The sequence below is a fragment of the Crotalus tigris genome, unplaced genomic scaffold (assembly GCF_016545835.1).
Source record: "Crotalus tigris isolate CLP2741 ecotype Arizona unplaced genomic scaffold, ASM1654583v1 scf7180000020245.1906669, whole genome shotgun sequence".
NCBI classification, from domain to species: domain Eukaryota; kingdom Metazoa; phylum Chordata; class Lepidosauria; order Squamata; family Viperidae; genus Crotalus; species Crotalus tigris.
This window is the reverse complement of record NW_024097926.1, coordinates 1,409,954-1,423,476: the sequence shown is the minus strand read 5'-3', so window position 1 is coordinate 1,423,476 and position 13,523 is coordinate 1,409,954. Positions and strand designations below refer to the sequence as shown.

General features: G+C 48.6%; 1 protein-coding gene across 2 annotated transcripts; it reads left to right on the top strand.

The window, feature by feature from the left end:
* Positions 1 to 1,831: 1,831 nt before the first annotated feature.
* PELI3 (pellino E3 ubiquitin protein ligase family member 3) lies at positions 1,832 to 13,229 on the top strand. Of its 2 annotated transcripts, none has more exons than XM_039366287.1 (7): positions 1,832 to 1,969; positions 7,968 to 8,120; positions 8,895 to 9,024; positions 9,898 to 9,999; positions 10,914 to 11,111; positions 11,250 to 11,438; positions 11,637 to 13,229. In XM_039366287.1, exons 2-7 carry the CDS (start codon positions 7,969 to 7,971, stop codon positions 12,201 to 12,203), a joined length of 1,338 nt encoding a protein of 445 aa, XP_039222221.1. In that variant the 5' UTR covers positions 1,832 to 1,969; position 7,968; the 3' UTR covers positions 12,204 to 13,229. The 2 variants fall into 2 exon arrangements, with proteins under 2 accessions (XP_039222221.1, XP_039222222.1); XM_039366288.1 differs by lacking the exon at positions 1,832 to 1,969 and adding an exon at positions 5,901 to 6,750.
* Positions 13,230 to 13,523: the final 294 nt, after the last annotated feature.

Here is a 13,523-nt window from a genome sequence, read left to right as displayed (position 1 = left end):
ACGCTTGGCAACTGACTCGTATTTATAATGGTCGCCGTGTCCTGGGGTTCACCTGATCCTCTCTGGCGACTTTCTGACAAGCAAAGTCAATGGGGAAGCCAGATTCACTTAACAACCGTGTTGTGGTCGTAAGTCAAGGACTACCTGTATTTGTCATGAGAACTCTGCACGTCCGCAGGGACCCTCTTGTTCTAGAATGATGAATCTCCTAACTGGGTACGTTCACCCAGCCGGTTTCCAAAGAAATCTTTAGGCAGGTTTTTAACAACACTTTTGTTGTCTACACACAATACACACAGACACACAGACACACACACACACTCTTAAGGACCATTGCCCCTGTAATATTGCTTGTTCTGGAAGGAGCCAAGGGCTGAATGGGGTAGGCATATTGGCCCTGGGCTCAAGCTCCCACTTAGCTTTGAAGATCCCCACGCATTGCAGGACCAACCTTTGACCTGATTGCCTTAAATCACAGTTAATCGTGGTTTACTGAACTCAGCGTGCCAAGCTCCCATGTAAGCCACCTTGAATCTTTTCCGTTGTCTCCTCATAGAATAAAACACGGATTAACCGACACATGAAATTTACAGATGAGTCCTCGGTGCTGTCTGAGCTGGGTGGTTTTCTTGCAGACGTTTCTTGACCCAACTAGGCAACATCATCAGTCTGGCGGGAGGCAAGCCCCAAAGGCTGCGTTCCCACGACTGACTGAGAGACAGAAAGATACCTCCTCCATTGATAGATGGATGGATAGACCAATATAGAGATAGATAAGATAGATGATGGATAGATAGATAGATAGATAGATAGATAGATAGATAGATAGATAGATTAGATAAAAAAGAGAGATAGATACATCCTCCTTGGATGGATGGATGGATGGATGGATGGATGGATGGATGGATGGATGGATACATGGATATAGATTAGATGGATAGATAGGTAGATAGATAGAGATAGATAGATAGATAGATAGATAGATAGATAGATAGATAGATAGATAGATAGATAGAGATGGATGGAGATAGACAGATAACAGGTGGTTGAATAAATAAATAGATAGATGGATGGATACCCTCTCTTTGATAGATGGATAGATAGATTGACATAGAGATAGATTAGATGGATAGATAGATAAATAGACAGACAGACAGACAGATTAGATTAGATAAACAAGAGAGAGAAATACATCCTCCGTGGATGGATGGATAGATGGATGGATACCCTCTCTTTGATAGATGGATGGATAGATCGATATAGAGATAGATTAGATGGATGGATAGATAGATAGATAGATAGATAGATAGATAGATAGATAGATAGACAGACAGAGACAGACAGACAGATTAGATTAGATAAACAAGAGAGAGAAATACATCCTCCTTGGATGGATGGATAGATGGATGGATACCCTCTCTTTGATAGATGGATGGATAGATCGATATAGAGATAGATTAGATGGATGGATAGATAGATAGATAGATAGATAGATAGATAGATAGACAGACAGAGACAGACAGACAGATTAGATTAGATAAACAAGAGAGAGAAATACATCCTCCTTGGATGGATGGATAGATGGATGGATACCCTCTCTTTGATAGATGGATGGATAGATCGATATAGAGATAGACAGACAGACCGACAGACATCCTTTACTGGATGGATGGATGGTCAGACTCCCCCCCCCCGCAAGGAAGCCCACCAGCCCCATCTCCTTCCTGGATGGGGAGCGGGAGGGCGGGCAGGTCCCCCCCCTTTCTTCCTTGGTTTCACGGAGCGGGGCGGGCGTGGGGGGGGGGGACGCGGCGGCTGCGTGGATTGCAGACTCGCATCGCCGGGAGCGGAGCGTGGCAGGGCGGGGGGAGAGGCGATGAAGCTGTGATCCCGCCCGGCGTTGGAGAACCAGCCGCGGCGGTCGGGCTCGATGGTGGGGTCTCCATCCGACGCGAGCGGCGGATGCTGAGTGAGGACCCGCCGCAGGGGAGAAAAGGGGGGGGCTGGGAGGCGCGGGGGGGCGGGGGGGATGGAAGAGGCGGACGAAGCGGGGGCGGCAGACCCCCCCCAACCCTGTTGGGGAGGGAGGGGGCCGGCCAGGGGCAGCCTGGCACAGCTGGGTCCCCCCCCCACTCTTCCTAATCCCGGACCGTATGAAATTCTGGGGGGCTCTGCACCCCAAATCCCCCCCCCTTTCCGCAGAGGTTCACCCACCCACCCATTACAGCTCTCCCGGTTGGTCCCTTCGCTCCCCCCGCGCTGAATCTGACGGGGGGGGGGCAAACAGGCATTGTCCTAATCCACCTCCCCATTTCTGCCCCCCAATATTGGGGAGGGGGGAACCGTCTTCTCTGTCGCGTCTCTCTAGACGTCCAAGGGGGCTTCAGGATCGCTCCCCAGGATCCCAACTGCTGCCCCCCCCATCAAACTGTCCTGCTTGGCCAAGAATTACTAAACCTAACATCCATTTACATCTCCCCCCCCCCAAAAAAAAGAGGGATGCTGTGAGTGATGACTCTGAATTTCTTCTGTTGTCTTCTTCCCTTCCGCCTTTTCACGCCTCTGTTCCTTAATCCGGGCACCCCGATCTCTCCAGGGGACCCTGGATGCTTCTCTCGCCCACCCCAATATTTTGAGCCCCCCAATTTCAGCCCTCCCTGGCTCTCCCTCCCTCCCCGACCCTCAAAAAGCCGTGGATTTGTCTGTGTTTACTTCTGGGGTCGCAGGCGCAGGGAACAGACGCCTGGATTAATGGCCGTGGGTCGGTCCCCCAATTCAGCCCCCTCCTCCTTATCCCCATAGCCGCCCTCTCCTTCCCCAAACCTGGACGCTTCCCTTAGAAGTTCCCCCCCCCGCACCGGCTGCGTTCACACAACCTGCGTAACCCGGCTAGTAGAACCATCCATTTTCTGACTTGCAAAAAGACCACCGCCTTCGGCTCAACAAATGGGCTGGGCTTGCAAAGTCCCCTTTGACCCAAGCAAACTTGGCTGGTTGTGTGAATGCACCTGTTTACGGATGCCCTGACCTGGATCAATGGTATGCTGTGAGGTCAGCGGCAGGATTTCAGACTGGGATAAACATGCTGGCTAGTGGATCAGCCATCTCAGATCTGATCCAGACAAGTTGTCTCTAAGCAGCCCCGGAGAAGAACCAAATTTAAGCCTTGAACCCGAGCCGGATTCTCCCATCTATCTGTTTCCTGAGGGGTGGGTTTTTAATTTTCTTTTAATTTTTGGCACAGTATGAAACAGGGTGATCTTTGCTTTTTATTATTATTATTTCCTCCCGAGGACTGTTTTTGTGTTTTTTTTTTGACTTCCCCATTTAGCTTTACCTGTTGGTCTTCCATTCAAATGCTAATCAGATTTGATTTTTTTTTTCAGCAGCAAAATCCACTCAGGTAGAAGATTGTTTTCTTTGTTTTTTTAGAAAGAACACAGAATCTCTCTTGAAGCTTACAGGCTCCTTGGAGATATATTCTGCACATGCTCCAGAGCACTTTTATTTTTATGGCTCCTTTATATAGTTGAATGATTGATTGATGATTGATGGATCGATTGACGGACTAGGTGTCATGGAGTCCTTTTGGAACTCTTAGTGATAGATTTCATTCCGGAATTTTAATCTGGACTTGGATAGATTCCATTCGGGAATTTTAATCTGTCCACCCATGCAAACTGAGATTTAATTAAAAACTTCCGGTGTCCCTTTGCTATGTAGAAAATATTGTTAAAAGTCCTTTTGATCAGGATTTTCTGGACAGCTTCATTGGGGTTTTTTTCCTAATTTGGGGTTCCCCTAATCCCCACAAACCAGAGTTCCCACAGGCCTTCAGTTCCCCCAAAGTGATGCTCATCCTGGATCCCAAGAAAGGAAGAAAAAAAATGACCTGTCTTTAGTCTAAATTGATTTGGAGGGAGGGAAAGAAAATAAATCCTTGCCTTGAACTGCATTTGCAGGAAAGCCAGCCTATCCTCAGGTGCAGATTGTGTGGCCTGGGGTTGTTGTTAGGAGTGGGGGGAAAGGGGCCAAAAGGCAGCAGTTTGTAATCGAGGCAAATATTTATTTTATTTTATTTTTCTCTTCATCTTTGGTGAAGCGTTGGGGCTTGAACAGGTAAAATTGCCAGTGATAATGCAAACAGGAAAACGCGCTTGTGTGCAGATGATTTTTAGATTCCTTTTGGATCCCTTGTGGGCTGCATTCTCACGACACCCTAGGTCAGGGGTAGGCAACCTTGGCTCTTTTAGGACTCGTGGACTTCAACTCCCAGAATTCCTGAGCCAGCCATGCTGAGGGGAAAGGGAGAGGTTTCCATGCTGAGCCAGGCTGGCTCAGGAATTCTGGGAGTTGAAGTCCACGAGTCATGAAGGGGCCATAATTCCCCCATGCTGGCTCAGGAATTCTGGGAGTTGAAGTCCACGAGTCATAAAAGAGCCAAGGTTGCCTACCTCTGCCCTAGGTAATCTAAGGTAATCTAAGATAATGGTTGTTAACCAGCTTCTCGCAGCACACGGATGTGCCATGAGTTTGTATGCAGTGTGCCAGGAGACTTTTGATGGGTTGGGGTTTTTTTTGTATTATGTATATCTTGTATTATATAAGGCAGTCCTCAATTGAGCCCCGCTAAGTGAGTCAGATGTTAAGTGAATTTGCCCCATTTTACGACCTGTCTTGCCACAGTTGTTAAGTGAATCACTGCAGTTAAGTTAGTAATGTGGTTGTGAAGTGACTCCAGCTTTCCCATGGACTTGTCAGAAAGTAGCAAAAGGGGATCATGGGACGGTCGTAAGTATGAGTCAGTTGCCAAGCATCTGAATTTTGATCATGTGACCACAGGGGGAGGAGGCTCTGCAACCGTCGTAAGTGTGAAAAATGGCCTTAAGTCACTTTTTTCAGTGCTGTTGTAAACAAACTGTGATAAGTTGAGACTTCAGCACAGGGTTGGTATTCTTAGAAGATGTATATCCTCAAACTATGCCTTACAGGTTGAAAAATACATCTGTACGATTAATCATTTTCCCTAGAATTAATATTATATTCAGTTATTGTGCTGTAGATTCAGAAAGATTGAGGGTTTCAGACTTGTGCAAATTTCGCTTCTGTGGTTAGTGGATGCTGTAGTTGTATGTAATCCCAAACCGGAATGCGAGATTAATCCCATAAACCACAATTAAGTAAACGACTGGTAAATAGGTCACGGCAATCTAACCAGCTTTTGCTTTTCACGTTTGGAAAACATTAGTATGAATCAGTAGCTATTAATCTGGGTGGAGGAGGTTTTATTTGGCTGGAATTATTGGTATGATTTGCATAAATGTGTGGTAATTTAATGATTTTGCTCAGCCCAACAGCTAGAATCCCAGTTATTTAATCCTTTATAGTTCCTTCCTGTCCCCCTGGCTCCAAATCATAAAATAAAGCGGTGTTTGTCGGCAAGGAGAAATTTTCCAGCCACAAAATAAACATGAGTCTAATGTTAAGGGAAGGCCCAGCTACCAATTTGGGGATCTGTAAATCAAAAGGTAATAAGAACAAACAGAGTTCAGGATCCTAGCAAGCAAACAATGACGGTTTGGTTCCGTTGCTTTGTGGCTGTGTTTCCCCCCCTCCCCGAAAAATAGAATAGAATAGAATAGAATAGCTTTATTGTCATTGTGTAACTCACAACGAAATTAAGTATGTGAGACAGACGCTGATATTTTCTCTGTATTCTGCAATCTGTGCAGAAAAATTTGAGTAACTAAAATCACCTAGCTGGTGCAAAGCCATTTACGTTCTGCGTGTTCTCGTTGTGTTCCAGATTGGAGGGGGAGGAGGAGTGTAAATGCAAAAAAGTGTGGCCCTTTGCAAAATCTACATTCTGTTTTCTTAAACTTGGGGGTTAAGGAAAGGTGGGAAAAAATTTTCTGCGGGTGTGAGGGCACACCGCAGCTGGGTGCAAACAACCTGCAGTTTTGTGCCCGAATTCAGCCGTCGTTCAGAACAGCAACCCATTGCAAAGCACCCAGCCATCCAAGCAGACTCACTCACACTATACTCAAAGCCAGCAAACAAACAAACAAACAAAAGCCAGGAAACAAACAAACAAACAAAAATACAAAACACCCAGGTCCAAAACTCTCCAGCTCTGTGTGAATGCAAAGCCGTTTAGATCTTTCGCTCGGTTGCTTAAGTCGTGTGAAGCCAGGAAAAAAAGATGCAGGTTTTGACAAAGTGAGCCCAGATCCAGAACAAGAGGTGGTTGAATTTATTTTATTTTTTTTTCTATTATTATTTTTTTAATGTTTTGAAGCCTCTAACTGCTTCCTTTTCTGGTGGAGACCAGGATAGAGAAGAGGATGTTGCCTTGGCAACAGAGACATTAAATATCTGAAATGCTGCCGTAGTAACAGTGCGGAGGTAGTTTAGGACTGTCGCCATGGCAACTTTCTGGACTGGGAAGAACCCTTTGAAACCCCGAGATTCTAAATGTGTTTACAATCCTTAGAGGGCGAAGAAAGGAAAAAAAAAAAAATTCAATATCGCAAATCAACAAAGCCATGCACAGACGGGAAGAATTGCTTGGCGGTGACATGACGCCCGGTCTTCGTGAGCTTCTGAGCATGTCTAGAGCACCAAGCTAGGCCGGGCTGCTCTCTGAATCCCCGGGAGTAAATTTCGGTCCAGCTCAACAGATAACCTCGCCTTACAACCACAGATGGGGCCAGAATTTCCGTCGCTAAGCGAGGCAGTGGTTTAAGTCAGGTGCGCCGGGTTTTATGGTTCATTTATGTATTTATTTATTTATTTTTGCCACGGTCGTTAAGCGAGTCAACCCCAGCTATTGTGTGAATGACGCAGTGGTGAGGGTTAGGGTTAGGGTCCTCCCGACGATTTTGCTTGTCGGAGGGAAAGGTTGCAGGTTGGCCCAGGGCCCGAATGTTTTGATCGTGGGACCGTGTGGGGATGCTGTGACGGTCGTAAGTGCGAGGAATGGTGGGGGTTTTTTTCACTAAATGGACGGTTGCAAGTTGGGGGTCACCGGAAGAGGTTTGGATTCAAACTACCTGGGTTTTGTGTTCAGAAAGATGCCAGGTTAGATGAGGATAAGGCCCGAGTTCAAATCCTCCTACAGCTACGAAAATCCCTGGAGGGGGGGATTCTGGGGCAATACCTCTCTCTCAGCCTACCTTTCAGGGGTGTTGTTGTGCAAGGACAAACTATATTTTCTGCTGTGCTAAGATAAAAGTGCTTAGGGTCTAAAAAGATTAACATCTGACCTTTGGCTAATCCTGAATCGCTAAACCAGGCCAAAGCTGGTTGATATTTGGATGGAAGACCACCAGAAAAAAGCAGATTGGGAAGTCCAAAAATTTATTTCCAGTGTCCAAGTCAGTGTCCAAGTCAGCTGTCAATTCTCAACCTTGACAGCTTTAAGATGGGTGGACTTCAACTCCCAGAATTCCCCAGCCAGTATGGCTGGCTGCAGAATTCGGGGTGTTGAAGTCCACCCATCTCAAAGCAAGCTGACTGGGCAATTCTGGGAGTTGAACTTCACTCACCTTAAAGAAAGATGACTGGAGAATTCTGGGAGTTGAAGTCCACCCATCTTAAAGTCAAGAAACACCTCCAGATTGTCCCCGGGAGCTGATCCAGACTGGCCTTCAGTCCTATATAAACAGAATGACCAGAACCACAGGCTCAGCTAGGAATATTTTTTTTTTAAAAAAGCTGCCTTAAAAGAGAACAGTGCTGCATCACTTCCCCATGATTGATTACCAAATTTACCTTGCGAAGTTGCAAACCACGTTCCTTTGTTTTATTCCTTTCTTTTTTGTCTTTTCTCTGCGCCAAACCGGACCTTTTCCAGAGTCGAACTGCAGCCAGACTTTAAAGCATAAGAAAGTTTGTCCCCCCCTGAACTTCTAGTTAAAATAGCTGCATTCTCCTCCCGATTCACACAACTCTTTTTTCCCCCCTAGGATGGTTCTAGAAGGAAGCACTGAAGCTGTGAGTTCTCATTCGCTTGATTTGCGACGGACCTGTGCCCAGAATGGGCGTTTTTACCCTTCGGCAGGGGACAGTCTCCTGTTAACCAAAAAACCGGTGAAGTACGGGGAATTGATTGTCCTGGGGTAAGTGAAACCATTTTTCCTAGTTTTTTCTAAGTGACTGGAGGATAAAGCGAACAGTTGTAGGAACTGGGAATATGTCTAACCTAATGGAAAGAAGGACTGTGTGTGTGTGTGACATGTTAGCAGTGTTCCAGTATTTGAGGGGCTGCCACGAAGAAGGGAGGGGGGGTCACCTATTCTCCAAAGCACAAGAAGGCAGGATAAGAAGCAACTAGCCAAGGAGAGAAGCAACCTGGAACTAAGGAGAAACTTCCTAACCAGGAGGACAATTAACCAGTGGAACAGCTTGCCCCCAGAAGTTGTGGTTGCTCCATCCCTGCAGGATTTTAAGAAGAGACTGGACAGCCACTTGTCTGGAATGGTACAGAGTCTCCTGCTTGAGCACGGGGTTGGACTAGATGACCTCCGAGATCCTTTCAACTCTGTTATTCTATGTTGGTTTCAAACATCTCCACTGTGGCATATTTAAGTTAGAGGAAACTTTGCAAGGCAGGTTTTTGCTTCCTAGCCTCGCCGTGTCTCTTTTGCAAAAGGTGTGTTAGGCTCAGTGCGATGCGCAAATTGTGATGGGGCAGACCAGTTGCACAATACAGAATTGTGCGGTATTCCAGGTGGGAGACAAGAGAACTAAAAAAGACTTCCACAGGTAGAGATTTCGACTTTCACAGCCCAGGAGACCAAGAGGAGCTTTTGTAACTCCGGGTTGGACTAGATGACCTCCCAGGTCCCTTCCAATAACTGTTATTCTGTTACTCTGTCTCCCCCACAATGCAGGTACAATGGCTCTCTGCCTAATGGAGACAAGGGGCGTCACCGGAGCCGTCTGGCCCTCTACAAGAGACCCAAACCCAATGGGGTTAAACCTGACATTATCCACCATATCTCCACCCCACTTATGTCCAAAGTAAGTCGAAGGACTCTTCCTGGTTGCAGATATGTCCCTCCCCCCCTCCCCGCAATGGGATTGCCAGGCCTCACTGTGGAGCTGTTTAAATCTCAGACTGTGCAAAAAGAGGGATTCTGAGCATGTGCAAAGTTCCTTTCCCGCCCCATCCAGAACCACCTCGCTGGCTCTGAATGGGGAATATAATCAGAATTACAGGTAATGCTCAACGTACAATAGTTCATTTAGCGACCGAAAATTAGAACAGCCCTGAAAAAAGCCATTTAGGACCGTTTTTTCACACTTAACGGCGGTTGCAGAGTCCCCCGTGGTCAGGCGATCAAAATTCGGACGCTTGGCAACTGACTCATATTTATGATGGTCACGCGATCCCCTTTTGTGACCGTCTGACAGGCAGAGTTGACGGGGGGGGGGGGGAACCGGATTCACTTAACAACCGTGTTGCTCGCTTCAGAACTGCAGTCATTCACTTAACAACTGTGGCGAGAAAGGTCGTAAAATGAGGCGAAACTCACTGGTCTCACTTAACAACAGAAATTTTGGGCTCGGCTGTAGTCGTAAATCGAGGACTACCTATGCTAGGAGGACGGTAAAACTCAGGGCTTTGTCCTTCCCCAAAAGACAAAGAAAATGGGCAGGGGGGGAAGAGCAGATAGTGGGGAGCTTCCGCCATTTTGCTTTCTGTTCTGTTGCTACCGTGTGATTCACTTAACAACTTAAGAAATACGGCACAAAAAAAAAAATAAACCAGTTGTAAAATTGGGCGTGATTCACTTTAACATCCGCTTCCACTTAGCAAAGGAAATTCTGGCCACACGCGTCGTAACTCGAGGACTGACTGTATTCCAACTTTTTCCTTGTCTGCTCCGACAGGCGTTGAGCGACAGGGGTCAACACAGCATCTCCTACACACTCTCCCGAAGCCATTCGGTCATTGTGGAATACACTCAAGATGGCGAGACGGACATGTTCCAGGTACTTAACGTGTCCGGCGGAGGGAGCGAACACCTTTGCTGGCCCTCCAGAGATGACCTGATGGAGGACAGACCAAGGGGAAGCTGTTTAGGCCCTATCAAAAGGCAAATTTGGGGGGGAGAATCACAGTAGCCTGGGTGGCACAATGGCTTAGTGCAGGGGTAGGCAACCTTGGCTCTTTGACGACTCGTGGACTTCAACTCCCAGAATTCCTGAGCCAGCCATGCTGAGGGGAAAGGGAGAGGTTTCCAAGCTGAGCCAGGCTGGCTCAGGAATTCTGGGAGTTGAAGTCCATGAGTCATGAGGGAGCCAAAGTTTCCCTCATGCTGGCTCAGGAATTCTGGGAGTTGAAGTCCACGAGTCATAAAAGAGCCAAGGTTTTGCCTACCCCTGGCTTAGTGGTTAAAGAGACTGAGCTTGTCCGCTGTTCAGGTTCGAGACCCGAGCATCACATCACGGGGCGAGTTCCCGTCTTCACCTCAGCTCCTTGCAGACAGCTGGTCATTTGCATCCTTTTAGAGAATCGTTGAGGCCACTTGGAAGTTTATCTGTGTCCTCAGTTGTCCCAAAGGTGCTTTTTCAGGAGGCAGCTGGATTTCCTTGCTTTTCTTTGAAGGCGTTTCGCTTCTCCTCCAAGAAGCTTCTTCAATTCTGACTGGATTGTGGGGAACGGAAGCATTTATACTCCTTGCAGACTGCTGGTCATTTGCCTTCTTTTAGAAGGTCGTTGAGGCTACTTTGGAGTTTGTCTGTGTCCTCGGGGTTTGACTACAGTGCTGATTTTAACTTAAATAAAAATCGGTCTTTTGGAGAGAAGGAAAAATGTCCACAGGATGAAAAAGGAAAAACACTCAGTTCGCGTTAAAAGTTTTAGTCCTTGATCGTGTCTCCTCACCCCGTCTCTCTGTTCCCAGATCGGCCGCTCGACGGAGAGCATGATCGATTTTGTGGTGACTGACACCACGCCGGGGACAAACTCCTCCGTGGATGGACAGACGGCCCAAAGTACTATATCCCGCTTTGCCTGCCGCGTCATCTGTGAAAGGAACCCTCCGTACACCGCCCGGATTTACGCTGCCGGGTTCGACGCGTCCCGCAACATTTTCCTTGGAGTGAGTGAGTCACCGAGCAGCTCTGTGTGTGTGTGTGTATGTTGTGTGAACGTGCGCACACCTGTGCATGCATGTTGGCATAGATGCATTCGCACAATACGTTAACCCCGGTTCCTGAATGGATCCCTTTTCTGGCAGGAGAGAGCCGCGAAATGGAGGACTCCTGATGGGCTCATGGATGGCTTGACCACGAATGGCGTACTGGTGATGCACCCCAATGGCGGTTTTAGCGAAGACTCCACCCCGGGGGTCTGGCGGGAGATCTCGGTGTGCGGGAACGTCTATGCCCTGCGGGACAGTCGCTCAGCACAGCAACGGGGAAAGCTGGTAGGTGGGCAACACAATGGAGAGAGACGAGCAAAGCGGACTGGAACTCGAGAAGAACAGAAACAGAACCGAAACAGAAACAAGAATAGAATAGAATAATACCAGAATAGAATAATACTGGAGTAGGAATGGAATGGCGCATCAAATGTGGCCACGGCAGGTGCTAATTTCTCTTCTCTCCCCCCCACCTTTTGCCAGGTGGAAACAGAGTCCAATGTTCTCCAGGACGGCTCCCTCATCGACCTCTGCGGGGCCACGCTCCTCTGGCGCACTTCGGAGGGCCTCCTGCGCACCCCGACTTTGCAACAGCTGGAGGTGCTGCGCCAAGAGATCAACGCCGCCCGGCCCCAGTGCCCGGTGGGCTTCAGCACCCTGGCCTTCCCCAGCCTGGCTCAGCGGGGCGTGGTGGAGAAGCAGCAGCCCTGGGTCTACGTCAACTGCGGCCACGTCCACGGCTTTCACAACTGGGGGTTCCGTAAGGAGAAAGGGGGCCTGGAGCGCGAGTGCCCCATGTGCCGGCGGCTGGGCCCCTACGTGCCTCTCTGGCTGGGCTGCGAGGCCGGGCTGTATCTGGACGCCGGACGGCCCACCCACGCCTTCTGCCCCTGCGGCCACGTCTGTTCTGCGAAGACTGTCCAGTACTGGTCACAGATCCCACTGCCGCACGGCACCCACGCCTTCCACGCTGCCTGCCCCTTCTGCGGCACCTGGCTGACCGGCCAGCAGGGTTTCGTCCGGCTCATTTTCCAGGGACCCCTCGATTGAGCTGGAAAGGTGGGGGGGCAGCACGGCCCGCCTGACGTGGGGAGACGGGGAACAAACCACGACCTCCGTTGGGCCGCCGTGGACCGCTCAATCTCGTCATTTGATTGTATTAGACTGTGCATCGGCCGGACGGCCACCGCATCTCTTTCCCATCCGAGCATTTGGGGGGGGGGATTGGATTCCAATTTGGGGAGACAGATTCTCCTCGGTCTGCCTCCCCGTCCTCACCCCTCCCCGTGGCCCGGTTGTTCCCTTCCCGTCTAGAACCCGTCTTCGCTGCTCCGAGAAGCAGAGGTTGGCACCAACCCGGGACAGCTGGGATTCTGAATTGGGACTGCGTCGTTTTGGGGTGCAGGGGCTACGAAAGCCAGCCGATTATCTTCAAACAGGGTATGAATCGACAGAGGAAACTCGAATCAAAACTCCGTTGCTTGGGCACTGTAGGCGATCTGCACACTGCCGTTGCGATTTCTTTAACCCAGGTTTAAGGGCGTTGTGTGAACCCAGCCTAGATCCGCGTTTGGATCGGTGGGGGCCCAGGAGAGCTTTGCTGTTGCTAACACAGAGATATATATATATATATCCATTATACTGTGTGGGTCTCTTATTTGTGTTCGGTTTGAGATTTTCTCCTGCCTTTATTTTATACAACTCAAGGTGGCATACATAAGGAGCTTCCTTGTAGCGGCCCCACCACAATCCTGCGAGGTGGGTGGCTGGCTGAGGAATTCTGGGAGTTGAAGTCCACAAGTCTTAAAGTTGCCAAGTTTGAAGACCCCCCTGGGTTAGGCTGAGAGAGGGGGATATCCATCCCTCTCAAAGCATGCTGGCTAAGGAATCCTGGGAGTTGTTCAAGTCCACCCATCTTAAATCATGCTGGCTGGGGAATTCTGGGAGATGAAGTCCAACCCCCTTAAAGCATGAAGTTTGAAGTAACCCACATTGACTTGTGGCTTCCCACAAAAGCTTGCGGCTTCGAAGCAGCCCCTAAACCAGAGACCATCTATAAGTTGGGGGTCATTGCCAGACTTTTTGGTGGGTCTATCTAACAAGAGATTGCTATCCCTTGTGCAAATATGAAAGAAAAAAGAAAGAAGGAAAATGGGAAGAAGGAAGGAAAATCAAGGAAGGAGACAATGAAACGGAAGGAAAAGAGGACAAGAAGGGAATGGAAGAAAAACCAGAGTGGGAGGAGGGGAGGAGAGGAAAAGGGAAGGGAAGGGAAGAAAGAGGGAGGGAGAGAGGGGAAAGGAAGGAGAATGGGAGGGGAAAAGGAAGAAAAAATGGGAGGGAGGAAAGAATTGGAGAGAGGGAAGGAAG